At 34.0% G+C, this 14,185-nt stretch overlaps 1 protein-coding gene across 3 annotated transcripts in view; it reads left to right on the top strand.

Annotated features, from left to right (window-relative positions):
- The window catches only part of LOC128672903 (adenylate cyclase type 2-like), a 165,106-nt gene that overhangs the window by 42,847 nt on the left and 108,074 nt on the right, over nt 1–14,185 (top strand). For all 3 annotated transcript variants that reach the window (XM_053750412.2, XM_053750410.2, XM_053750411.1), the window contains exon 3: nt 5,894–6,100. In XM_053750412.2, coding sequence (XP_053606387.1) covers nt 5,894–6,100 — 207 coding nt within the window. The remainder of the gene's footprint in view (nt 1–5,893; nt 6,101–14,185) is intronic.

Here is a 14,185-nt window from a genome sequence, read left to right as displayed (position 1 = left end):
TTCTCTGTATGGAAAGCGTCGGTTAAACAGGGTGTTACAAAATATTTAGGTCACTGACCTCTTTAATTAATGTGGTATATAGTGATACAGGGTGAGACGCAATTTCATGGGTTGATACACAGACTATATCAATAATGTGCTGTATCGTAAAGTATGATCAAATAAACGTTTAATTATCTTATACTATACGTTATTTAAAAACGTAAATAGTTCATAATCGCTTTTTACCCGGGACTTCGTCAGCGTGGAATAGCTTTACTTCTAAACAACATAATTATATTTTTTGTGATTAATGTGTATACTATGCCAGATTATTAATTTATAGGACAAATATTTTTGTGTGATAGCCAATTAAGTCGCCTTTGGCCGTCTTTTGAACTAGATTATTATAAAAACTATCGGAATAATTATGATACATGACTTTTACCGATCACATTTTATGGACATAATGATTTTTCAAAAGCTTTTAGACGTAAACAGAGTAGGTTCTTGAGTGAACGGCCGAAAAACATAGCCAATAAAGATTTTCGGGCTTAACAAGCGAAATTACAAAGAAACTGTTTACATAATGTATATATTTGACATTCTGAAATCTGATGTTATTGAAATCCAAGAAGGTATATTAACAAGTAATTAAAAAGTACCCTACATTTTCTACAAAAAGTTTTTGTTATATTTTATTTTGTTCTTTTTTTACAAGCTTTTATAAAACTTGCAATGTATGTATGTCCCTAATGTAATCGGTTGGAATCTTGCAACTCAATTTTTTATTGAGCTGAATTTTTGTGCACACGTTTAGTTTGGATGACAATGCATTGATATGATAAGCATGACCTATTATGGTGCGCCCAGGAACGCCTCCAGAAATGGTAACTCCTCACTGGTTTACTGCACGGGCATAATATTTTTGTCACACATTGAATGCAATAAGATCTCTCTGACAACAATAAAAGTTTGTGGTAAAAAATCTAATTGTGTATAAGTTAAAATTAGTAAAGACTGTAGTTTTTGCTAGAATACTGTGTGTTAATTGTATAAAATTTTGAGAGTTGTATTGGTCAATGATGTATTATTACATGTTAATTGTATTACATTTTGCAAGTTAGTCAAAAATGTCGTGACATTGGAAATTTATTACTGGAGGTCCCTTTTCATCCCTATCAGGAAATTCGAATCGTATGAATGTAACAACAAAGAAAATATACGAAAACTTTCAGTACAGCAAGTTTAAACAACATAACTTCATCCAATTAGCAGAATTCTTGTTATTCGCCGTTATTTACTTCGGAATAGTGATCTGTGTAGAGTAACATGACATGCTGTTGACTGTACATACCACTGGTTTATACCTTCCATTGTAATTGACCATCAAACAAGGAATATCACGACTAAGAGTAGGCACTTAGTCCGAGCTCTGGGTTAACCAATTTATACGATAATCAAGTTATTATCTAAGTACTAGGCTCCGATCCGGCGAGAAATTCGGAATCAAAATCAAATCAATTATGAAGAAACTTTCTTCTTCTCTATAGATATAAACATTGATTACAGAGCGTGATATTTTCGATCGTTACGCTTTTTTATTAATTGTTTGTGTGTCTGTTTGTATATCACTGGTATCGTACCAGCCAGACCGTTGAAACGATTTGGATCTAGTTTATAAATAAATAAATAAATATATCAGGACAAATCACACAGATTGAGCTAGCCGCAAAGTAAGTTCGAGAGTTTTTTATTCGAAAATGAATTAGTCGAGAGTGTTCTTAGCTATGTTAGGAAAATAAATGTTCAATCGTTTGAAAATCGTCAGCACTTTTGAGATGATGTGATAATGACAGCAAATTGGGCCGGGAGTTTCTTAAATTTTTAATTTTGTTTTTATTATCTAGTGTCTCTCATCTGATTTTCTGAAATCTGATTGGTTTCTTCCTTAGATCTGAGCGTCGGAGTCCGGGGTCTGTAATCCTACATTTTCGTCTCCACTTCGCTCTGTCATCAGGATCCCTAGTTGCCAGAATATTGGCATCCACACATAATTTTTATTATTAAATTAATTATATCGTGCATTGTCTAATCTAATATATATAGGTATTCTGTAACTATCACGGAAGTTGGGTTGGTTATAAAATTTTGGAATTCCCAACTAGATCCTGAACAAAAGTGACAGATGTGGTTAATACGATACGGCTAGTTGACTACATAATTTCTGAGATCAGCAGTTTTGAACAGAATAATGAGAATGTTACCCTTTTACGACAAAATAAGATGTAAAAAATAATTTACAATTTTTCACATTATTCAAATTATTCACATTCCTTATATCCGTAATAGTATCTTTTGGCGATGTTAATATGTGCATGGTGTCCACGGAAAAATATATTATGTTATACTACTACGAAATAGTATAAAATTATACTTTTCCACGCCACAGCCTTTCTACATATACATCACAATGAAATCTTATCGCTAATTGGCTTTATCCTTATTTTATTAGCTAATTAAGCAGATGATAACGGAGAATCACCTTATTAACACTACTACTAGTAGTTTAACATAATAGGTAATATACTTTTCCACACCACTACTAGGTGATTAATTTGGATATTATTCGTAGTCTCCGTGTATTTTGAATATGGGCTTGCCTCTTCGGACGAAATACTACTCATAACTAGTGATCAACATCTCATTATCTTAAGCCATCTTCGACCAGTTTACCTCGACGACCTCAGTGGCGCAGTGGTAAAGTTCTTGCCACTGAACCGAGAGGTCCCGGGTTCGAGCCCCGGTCGGGTCAAGATGGAAAATGATCTTTTTCTGATTGGCCCGGGTCTTTAATGTTTATCTATATATGTATTTATTATAAAATATAGTATCGTTGAGTTAGTATCCCATAACACAAGTCTCGAACTTACTTTGGGGCTAGCTCAGTCTGTGTGATTTGTCCTAATATATTTATATTTATTTATTTATATTTAGGACGTCTTCAATCTCTATTCTACTCTATATTTAGCAGCAGTTGTTCACTCCATCTCTTTCTACCAGAGGTATCAGCAGGTTTTTATTATTCTGTTCCATATACTTCCTTTTAGGGGACGAGCATATTAATATCGGGTCGAATTGATTATTTTTATGTTTAGCACTTTGCCTCTTCATATTGGGCATTGGCCAAGTTGGCCGGGCAACGTTTGGGAACCCTGGGACCCGACTTTTAGCGGCGGAGGAAGCAACCGGGAAAACACTCAGATGAGGAAGTTCTCAGGGCAAAAAGGTGGATCTTGTGCAGACCATTAAAATAAGAAAAATCCCATACCTGATATTGGAACTCCTATACAATCTGCTTCTAATTATAATGATAAGAAAGATTGCCAGAAAGCGAAGAGTGGGAAGACGCAAGATTTCTTGGTACAATAACATCAGAGAATGGACGGATTTCAAAACAGTTGAACAATTATTCAGACTAGCTCTGAATAAAACGAAATTTAATGAGCTTACATTCAACATTCAGTAAGTTATAGGCACATAAATAGGAAGAATGAATAAATAATGAAAACCATAACATTTATTCTACCGTACATCTGCAGATATTACAATTTGTAGAGGGTTAAAACGGGATCTGGTAGACCCTTGTGAACAATACAAGTAATTAGGTTGTCTAATTAAATGCAAGCAGTCATTTGTTTGTAAGTAGCTAGGATGTTATAAGACAAGGGCCTTGAGCGACCCTTGTGATCAAAACATAAGTATTTCCTTAACTAGGATATTTCTATTTATATCTTTCATCACGGATGAATTCTCGGTTGTAACGCCTCGAGACTCGAAGTCGGAAAGGATTTGGCGGTCTGGATAAACTTAAAATTCTGAAGCTTTGGTTGTGGTTATACGACCAGCCGCCTGCCTGACTTCAATCCTCTTTAGGTATGGTGTTTTTACCTTTAACTGTCAAGGCTTATAACCCTCATACGATATCCGAGAGTGGATATGAAGTGAATTCATTCTAGGGTAGAAACTAAACGAAACTAGATGCCACAATCCTTATCCAAGATAATCTGCAACATGAATTCTTAATACTATTTACGGCTTTCGCTTTGGGACATCACTCTGGCATCTAGTATCTTGTAATTTTTGGGGTAACAGTGACTTAATTTGAAACTAGGTTTGTAAATAACTTGGCATCGCATAATTTTACATCATGTAACTGCCTGAAAGATCAATTTAATATTGTATTAATATAAATTACACAAGAAATGCTTATTACAACAACTTGACAACTTGATTACTTTTAGCAATATTTAAATCACATCGATATATGAAGTCTTATATTTATGCGGGCTTGAAGTTGTGAATATTCATCAGATTTCACCAAAACATTTTTTGCTAACAGCGAAAATATTATACAAATTGTTTCTAATGCAAGTTACATAACTGTGAGGGCCTATAAATGGTCGAATGCATGTACTTTTGTATCTATAACGTACGGCTTAAAATATTTCACGCGCTTAGGATAAAAATTTAGTTTTATATTTGACTAGATATAGCCAACAAAATGGCAGATGATACAGTTTGCGTTAACGTATCTACGTTTTTTTTGTGTACGTGTTTTCCAACAGGCACGGATAGCAAAAAAAAAAAAAGTTGGTGTAAGCAAAAAGATGTAGTGGAGTAATAATTTTGTGTTGACATTTTCGTTCAATGTTGATATATTTTTGATGATTATGTATAACGAAACAAGCGCTGTGGACTCGGCTGTGTAAACAAACACAATGATTTAAAAATGTACGGAATTACGAGAAACATTTTTACATGACACAAAACATATTCTTTTAATCCAAAAATAGAGTAAGTTAGTCATGCATGTTCTAGTAAAACGAATGGAGAAAGTTCAAAGAGATGTGCTATTTATTTAGATGATATAATACCTGCTTCTGGTGCATGACAAATGGGGCAAAGTTAAAGACGTGATTCTCAATGTGAAACGCTTTTCGACTATTCATCTTGGGGCTTCGCAAACCCGCACGTTAGAACCAGCATCACATTTTTATATATTTTTTTAATTTATTGTCGAAAAGTACAAAAATATTCTAAAGGAAAATAAGAATACTTTTCTTTTGGCCACATTTGTCATAGTGGCCATCAAAATTCGCGTAGTAAATTGTGATTACATTGTAATCAAAACTAAATTTCTTCATCGAGTGTTGCATAATTATTTGAATATATATTTTTTTTGTTTTCGCTAATAATACGAGGAAATGATAAAGTTTGAAATGCTTAAGTTTGAAAACGTGTAACTCAAAATATCGAGTGTCTCTTTGCTAACACTGGTGTTAGACTTTATTCAAGTTGCCTAAAGGCATTTGACATGACCTACCTACTGGCCGTACTATCCACCAATAAGACTCACGACATTTTACATCACTGGAAGGAAGTGGTGGGTTATAAAAACTATTATACATGAGTCAGGTTGACATGAAAACTCATGTGGCTGGAGTAAGATGCAAACCTTTTGATCACACACAACTTACACGATACTTGTATTTACCTGATAAAATTGGAGCATAATTCATAACTCACGTCTGCGAAAGCATAAAATTACAATGTGTTTCTAAACTTAAAAGAGATTTATTTGATACAGTGGATGATGTATAACGATACCGTTTTCAATTTACATTATTGCAAAATTAAAATATCCAGAACAAAATTCAAAGATTGAATTAATCAATTGCTTTTGTTATACCTATAATAACATTCTTGCATTTCTGTTATGTGCCCTACCACATACTCTCTGAACGATCTGTTTCGTATTGGTTCTCACAAATTTAGCTGAGTCGTCTTGCGAAGACGAATATGATTTACTGCCTTGTGTAAATTACATTCTACAATTTCTCTATTGTTTCAGGAACTCGCCCATCAAGTACTGTCCATAGCTTCCCTGTCAGTAATCACCTTCGTACTGTCTATAGTACTGGCCCTAGCGTTGCTACCAGCTGCCGCAGAATGGGAGGCCTTAGCTTTAGCTGGATCTATATTGGTGACTGCCAGTATAGGAGCTGGGACGTTAATGGCGACCTATCATGCTCCATTGCCACTATTTGCACTTATATTGGTGAGTATATCTTCAGTTTCTGTTCTACTATTAGCCGGTTCTATATCTTCATCTCAATCATCATTATTAATACTAGTCTTTGTGTTACTATCAGTACAATTTGTAATAAGATAAAGATAATTTAATTTACAATATACATGTAAATTGAATACATAAAGCCTTAGAATCCCATAGGATCAACATGTTTTAACATGTAATGGTGTGAAAATATAGTTAGAGTCGCTGCTATATATTACTCTTAAGTCAAAATCAAAATCAAAATCAAATCATTTATTCAGAAATTAGGCCTTCACAGGCACTTTTTCACGTCATAATCTAAATTAAATGATGTTTACCAAAGCTACAAACTACTAGCATTTCGGAACGACCACTGCTGAGAAGAAATGCCGAAAGAAACTCATTCAAACAGTGTTGGTCCCTATTATGCCAGAAGGGCTTACCATTTTTTATATATAAATTTATGTATAATTTTTTATCAGTAATATAACATTAAGTACATAATAAAGTACATGGTCAAAAGGTATACTGAAACATATTATGATTGTGATCAAGTGCTGATGAAAGGAAAATATATATATACTTATATATATATGTATAATTAACCAAACAAAAAAAAAAACTTTTAATAAAAGATCGAGCTGACCAGTTCCCCCGGCAGCACCCGTTCACGAGTTGACGCGTGAGTCAGCCATCGCGAAGCTCAACCACAATAGAGGGAACCTCCCGACCCGATCCACGATGCCGCTACCGGTTTGACCATTTGAATGTGCATGACATACTCGATCTCCATAATCTAACATAATAGATACCTATGTTACTTTCAGACACTTGGAGATCACAAATCACGTATATGTTTTACAATAAATGTCAAAATATATGTAATAAACATGTCAAGAAAATATATAAATAATAATAAAAAAAAAAATTAAAATCAAGTGTGAGAGGTGGAAGTTTTAGGAATGGTCCAAGGTTTTTTATCATTTAAATAGTCGCTAATCGTGTAATAAGCATTAGCCATTAAAGCATTTTTAATATATGATTTAAATTTTGGCATTGGCAAGTTAATAGCCTCTACAGGGAGTTTATTGAACAATTTAACACTTTGACCCACGAAAGACCGCCTAACCTTTTTAAGTCGGAATCTGTTCATACAAAGTTTATGCCTATTACGAGTGACTACACTGTTAACATCGCTCAATGTTTTATACAGGTGTAAGTTAGATTTAACAAAAATAAGTACGTCGAAGATGTACTGAGATGCAACAGTCATAATATTTATCGATTTGAATAATTCTCGCAAGGAATCCCGTGGCTTAAGCCCATAAATAAAACGAATTGCTCGTTTCTGTGTTAAGTGAAAAGAAAAAGTTAAAATTATACTTAATTATAGATTAGGAGATCCATACTAGTGACAGCCAATAAAGAAGCTGGGATTTTACTACTTTAGCAATACTCTTGTCGAGTTCCTTTATTTTTTAGGTATTTTCGAGTTAACTCTGGATAATCTGAAGGATATATCAATATATCCTTCTTCAGAGCGTGTCGACTTGGCTAAATTTGTGAGGACCAAAGCCGCCGTTAATACGTCATTATCTGTGACGTTATACAGTATGTACTGAAATCATTTGATTTACGTTGCGTAGACGGTATTGTTAAAATCGCTGTAAATATGTTGAATTAAAGCCTTCCAAATTATCCTAATAAATACTCGTAATTTTGGATAGAATAGGAGGCCTAAATCTTTGGGAAGATGGAACGATATTGTCAGTATTTATTCGCTTCTTAAATCTCATGAATCAGCAGTTTTATATAGATAAAAAGTTATAATTTGATTTCACGAATATGTTCATTGCTGAAAGTTGTTCACTAATGTATTAAACTTACCCTAAAAGGTTAGGTATGTTACCCAATAGAGCTATATTTGGCACATAATCCTTGAGCATGGTTCAGTAAGCCTACGAAATGTCTGCCATGTGTCTACTTACTGCTTAAAGCTGACAGGGGTCGCTAGTAGTTATTCTTTGTTGACATAACGTGTTGTAACATGAAGATAATATTCTATACGAAAGGGATCAAAAGCCTTGACAGCATTAACTTGGCAACACAAACATTTCATTTAAAAGGTTGACGTTCTCTGTAGTCATCATGCCAGATTTCTTCTACATCATGGTCATCATACAACACTGGAGGTCCTGGGTTCAATTTCGAATCCTTTCAGGTCAACACGAGATATTAAGTCTAGGTATGTATTTTTTATTTATATAAATACTATCTGCGCCCCGGAGAATTTCGGCATAAAAAGTATATGTGTTATTCCAGGTTATATTCTACCCATGTACCAAATTTAAATAAACATACACGCATACATCCTCACAAACATTGGTATTTATAATATTAGTAGGGTTTTTTTATAATTAAATCCTGGTGTCCAAGCCATTGTGTCTGATGAAATGAAATTTGTTTTATTTCATCAGGCTAATAAATTTATTTTATTTTATTTATATTTTGAAACAAGAAGTTAGAAATCGAATTTCCACTTTGTTATGACGAGAAATCTTTGCTAGAATTGATTACAGAGAGACAATTAAGAGATGTCAACCTAAAATAAAAGCTTTTAAAAATAAAACAATCGAAAAGTAAGATACTCTTTCACTGTAAATTGTAAAAATCAATCAAAGTATAGATAAATGAGCTAGCCTAAAAAACTCACTATAAAAACTTAATTTGCTAGTCTTGTAGATAAGTATATGCGTCTTGGCTCTGGCTACCCTGTTAGAGATAGAGACGTGATATATGCTATACCTAGTAAAAGTACTTTTTGTGCCGTGTGGTTCCCGCCCTAGAACAAGACCATTATTCTCCCGTGGATGTCGCACGAGGCGACTCCGAGTTAAAATGCCTTAACAATAGAAATATAATAATAGCATTCCCGATAGGGTTGACGTCAGTCAGGCAACCGGTTGTGAAACACAGCACAGAATCTTCAAAAATATTTTAATTTATTTTTTAAGCGAATCTTGGACGTCACAGCTGAAAATATAGTAAGGGACACGTTTAGATGAGAGAGAGATGAAAGGTTTATTGTATCTTTTCTTTTTTGTACACGCCAATGCCTCCTTTTTCCCCATTCTTCTTTCGCGGGTACACTGGAAGAAATTTCTATATTATAAAATTCTATATATGGAAATGAGTAGTACCTTTGTAATTAGATTCTTATTTGTAAGTTTTATATTTACATTGTTTTGTTGTGTACATAAATAAATAAATAAATAAAAATATCAAATCAACATTTACCTTCTATGTCATAGATATAACTAAAACTCACACCTGTTTTTTCGCCATGGGTTAAAACAGCAACCATGATACATTTTCACCGTTCAAAGCGTCGACGCTCGTAAACTTGAAAGCCCAGCCTGGGTAGATAAAGCTCTTCGATTTACGTCCGAAGCTTTGATATTAAGTGCACGCCGAGAGCTTCATGTCGTAAATAAGTTTCACACAAAATTGCTTAGTTGTGAGTATGGATAGCGTTAGTATGCGTATCTTTTACCCCCGACGCAAAAAGAGGGGTGTTATACATTTAACGTGTCTGTCTGTGTATCTGTCTGTGGCGTCGAAGCTCCCAAACGGATGAACCGATTTTCGTTCAGTTTATAGATAATATTATCCTGAGTTCAAAAGTTATGAGTTGAATATTGAAAGTCGGGGCGATTTTAATTTGTCTAACAAATAAACGTGTTGTATATCTAGTGCCACCACCACTACCACTGGGCAGATTTTAGTTTTAGATAAATTTGAGATTTTGTGAAAATGATGGAAAATTGGCATTTTGCGATTTTAATGCAACATGCAAAGGGCTACGTTTTCATACAATAAACGTCTCTAAATCATCTACACAACTACGTAACTAGAACTCTTAACTATTGCTGTTTAAACTTTTAATGCCTATTTCCCAACAATTTTGATTTTGGTAAGTGTGAACTTTGAATTTTTTCCAATAAATGTGAATAAAGTTAATTGATTTAAATTGGCTCCCTGGATTTTTATTTTAATTTTCCTACAGGACCCTCCCCATTTTCCGGGATGAATTGTCTATAAAATGTTAACACGGGATTCTGAGGCATTTTTGATTCATAATTAGTTTTTCAATTATCCTACGGGAACCTGACCATTTACCGGGATGAAATGTATCTTAGATGTTAGCCCGGTATATGAGGTACCTAAATACCAAATTTCGAGCAAATCGGTCCAGTAGATCTCGAATGATGCGCGTTCAGACAGACAGACAAAAATTTCCAAAACTATATTTTTGTCATCTATATCAGTAATTAAGTATATTACGTGAAGAATTTAAAAAAAATCCAATTTTATTATATGTATATTGATTGATGTGCACTATACAATTTTCGATAAATTAACTTTGTATTACTTTGGAAATGAGCCTAAAAAAACACTATTTTTATCACTTACAATTGGTAGGTATTCATTCAGAACTCTCATTCATTTAATAATATAAGTAGGTAGGTATTTTAGGTATGTCGGTGTAGATACAATTAAGAGATGTAATATTTTATGTAGAAATGTCTTCAAAGAAGCCACAAACGATTTGTCATTAAATTAAAATCCTACCACAGCTTTGTCGTGTGTGGTAATAAATTCTGAAATTAACCATGAAATGAGGTATTATGAATTCAAGAAGACAATATAGATATGCTTAGGTTGTATCAGTCTCATGGAGTTAGTAGGTGCCCCGTAGTACCTACTGATTCCGTGATCAGTCTCAATTCGTCAGATAAAATTTATTTTGACGTTAACATTAACATGCACAGAAAAAACCAAAGTACGCCATTTTGTTTAAACGTCAGCGCGCACGTTAAAGCTGACTGGTGAAACTCACCTTTAAAAAAATTGTATTCGTCATAGATAAAATAATATATTTTTCTTTTATCTGTACGAAGCCGCAAGCTATTATAATAGTAATTTTGCTACACGGGTAATTTACTACATAGGGTACTTTTCATCTCGAAATTCCCACGGGAGCGAAGCCTCGGGGCGCACCTAGTAATGTATATACCTATAAAATACTCTCTTCATGTAAGTTTTAAGATAAAAAATGCACCGAATTGCGCATTTTTAAAGGCATTTTTGGAACATAATTTAATATCTCTCAGATCATTCATTCAACACTTCTTTAAAATTTTCTAACTGTCATTCTATTCATCCTGTGATTCGTCTTAATTATGCGTTATCACGGTGAATGACAGTGTATAGATGGAACGAAGATAAATTGTCGCTCAGTTATTTTGCAAAAGGTTGGAAACCTTAATGACATTTATATTGTAAGCATTAGCTATTACACAATACTAACATAATATTTATATTTTGTGACATGCAATTGTTATACAATTTTTAATTTGTTTCTTACCTGTCTTCCACACTGGTGTGGGAGAGGAATACTCTCTCTCTTCCCGCGCAGATTGTAAACGGAAGAGGCTATAATTATATAAACTACAGAATTTTGTCACAGGCTAAAAACTTATCACGATTGAATATTTGAATTTTGGGGGTTAAACAACCGAAAAGTAAAAGATATACTTAATTTTAAGATATTCACAAAATTAAAATAAAGACAGGGGTGGACATATCTCAGTCATTACTATTCCTACACTAATATATATATATATATATATATATATATATATATATTACACCCAGTATAACAAAATGATATTTTTATATACTGTCCTACTGCTCGAAAACAAACTCGCCAATTTTCAATTTTCTTAAGATTATGATATAATATGTACTATTTATTGAACCCTATATTAAAATCTGGCTACGCTTGTGCTAAATTGCATAGGTCCATACCGTTCGAGCGAATAATATTGTGTCCTTAGACCCTAACAGTAACTAATATTATTAATCCTATACCCACGTAATGAGAAGGCTACTCATTAATAAAGTACATAGCAATTTGCCAGATTGAGTAGCGTAGCTTAACTCTGAACGCGTGCCATAGAATATTTAACAGTGGTACAGAAAGTACATTGTAGCACGGATTTCGAACAAAATGGAACCTTATTGCACGGCACTGTCATTCAAATTTGATGCCATAACGTAATTATTGTGTTCTTATTACATTCTACATATAACATTCTAAATTAAATCGCATAGCTTGGTGTGAACGTTCATATTCCTCTGATGGGTTTACGCCGATGAAAAATATTTTTTTAATTTTTATATTTGGGAAAGAAATTCTATGCTCAGTTTGTGCCCGGAAGTAAACCCATTTCTGATTGTCAGCCATCAAGATCTGACGCATAAATGTTCATTATAAAAACAAATAAGTATTCACTTTGCCATAATAGATATGATTATTACGGAAGATGAATATTGACGTTCAAAACTCTTCGATGTCATCGCAAATATTTTTTTACTTTCAAACGGTGACTTAGCGAGGTGTTTGCGCGTCGGCCTGTGTAACCCGAGTAAATCTTAGTTTTGTCAGCCATTTAAATGCATACATCAAATGGGTTATAGCCTGGGTATTAACTTAAACTCGGGTTTTAATCTGGGCGATTTTACTCATAACTAGTAGTAGAGTAGTTATAAGTTCCCCTCAAGGGGTTCAACTTCTATTATAGTACCTAAACTTTGAAGTAAACTACCCCTGGCGCCACGATGTTAACTGCCGAACGGTTACTTACAAAGTTAATGTTTTGATATTTAGGAGCTCGATAACTATATTCGTGCTTCTGTTGCGTTAAAATGTGTGAAAGATTCGAAACGGATTTTCTAATGTGTTTACTCGTACGAATTTAAAAAAAAGTCTAAGATTATATGTAAATACTAGCTGCGCCCCAGGGCTCTGATCGCGTGGGAATTTCGGTATTATAAGTAGCCTATGTGTTATATTCTACCCGTGTACCAAATTTCGTAACAATCCGTAGAGTAGATTTTGCGTGAAAGAGTAACAAACATACACTCGCCTCGTCACATACTTTCGCATTTATAATATAAGTAGGATTGCTACGCTCAACATTTTCGCTTTCGGGGTGAAATTTATAGCTTTTATACTGTGCATTATCTTTATCTGCCCGCGACTTCAACCTTGTGGAAATACCCTTATTACTCGGTGAAAAAAAATTCTCATGGATACCGTATATTTTCTGGGATAAAGAATAATAAATTAATAGCCTAAGTAGTATCCCAGGAAATAACTCGTATCGTACAAAATTACATTAAGATCTGCGGTGTGTCATACTGACTGACAGACAGACATATGTACGGGTTCGCGAGGATAAAACTTCTTTTTCACCAAGCTCACAGGCAAAATTTTATAAATATTCAGATAAATGTTTACAGTTTCATCTGAGGGATTTTCTGTGAAGGAGTTTCTGAAGAAAGAATATATATATTTTTTTACAATATTAGTGTTTCAAGTTAAGTGAATTAAGTTACAAAGCTTGCCTAAGCTTATGAAGAGTGCTTTAACTTGCAAAAGTTAACAGTTAAAGGTAAAATCCCGGAAGGAGTCAGGTGGTGCCTGCTTGCGCATAATTGGACATTTGCATATATTTGCAAAAAAATATGGACTGTTTATTATTGGTTCACAGTTAGAAACATTGTTTACTCCGATTTAGTGCGATTTTGTTATTCACATCTCACCATCGAGTCGATTCGCAGTGAGACGCAGCTAACCAATCACAGTGCGCCACTGTGATGCAATGACAACCACACCACAACGTGATTGGATCGCTGCGTCTCACTTCGAATCGATACTATCGGATCGAGTAGTGAAATGCGAATCCGCACTTCTCCCAATCCTATATATATTGAAGCCTTCCAAAAACGGGTCTACGCTTTTGTGATGTGCCTAGTATTTTATTACTTTACATTAGATGAAACGCTTGCTCGTTTCTCACTTTACTTTTATTTTTGATATTCTGAATACAGTTGAACACATAATGTTGAACGAAACTTGTTTCACAATAATCTTGTCTTAATCTCTAACAGCGAAACCCGGCAGATTTTAATCAAGATTGTGGGAGTTTAGATGTTCGAGAAAGGGCAAGTGGAAGTGGT

The sequence above is a fragment of the Plodia interpunctella genome, chromosome 10 (assembly GCF_027563975.2).
Source record: "Plodia interpunctella isolate USDA-ARS_2022_Savannah chromosome 10, ilPloInte3.2, whole genome shotgun sequence".
NCBI classification, from domain to species: domain Eukaryota; kingdom Metazoa; phylum Arthropoda; class Insecta; order Lepidoptera; family Pyralidae; genus Plodia; species Plodia interpunctella.
This window is presented reverse-complemented; position numbering and strand designations above follow the sequence as displayed.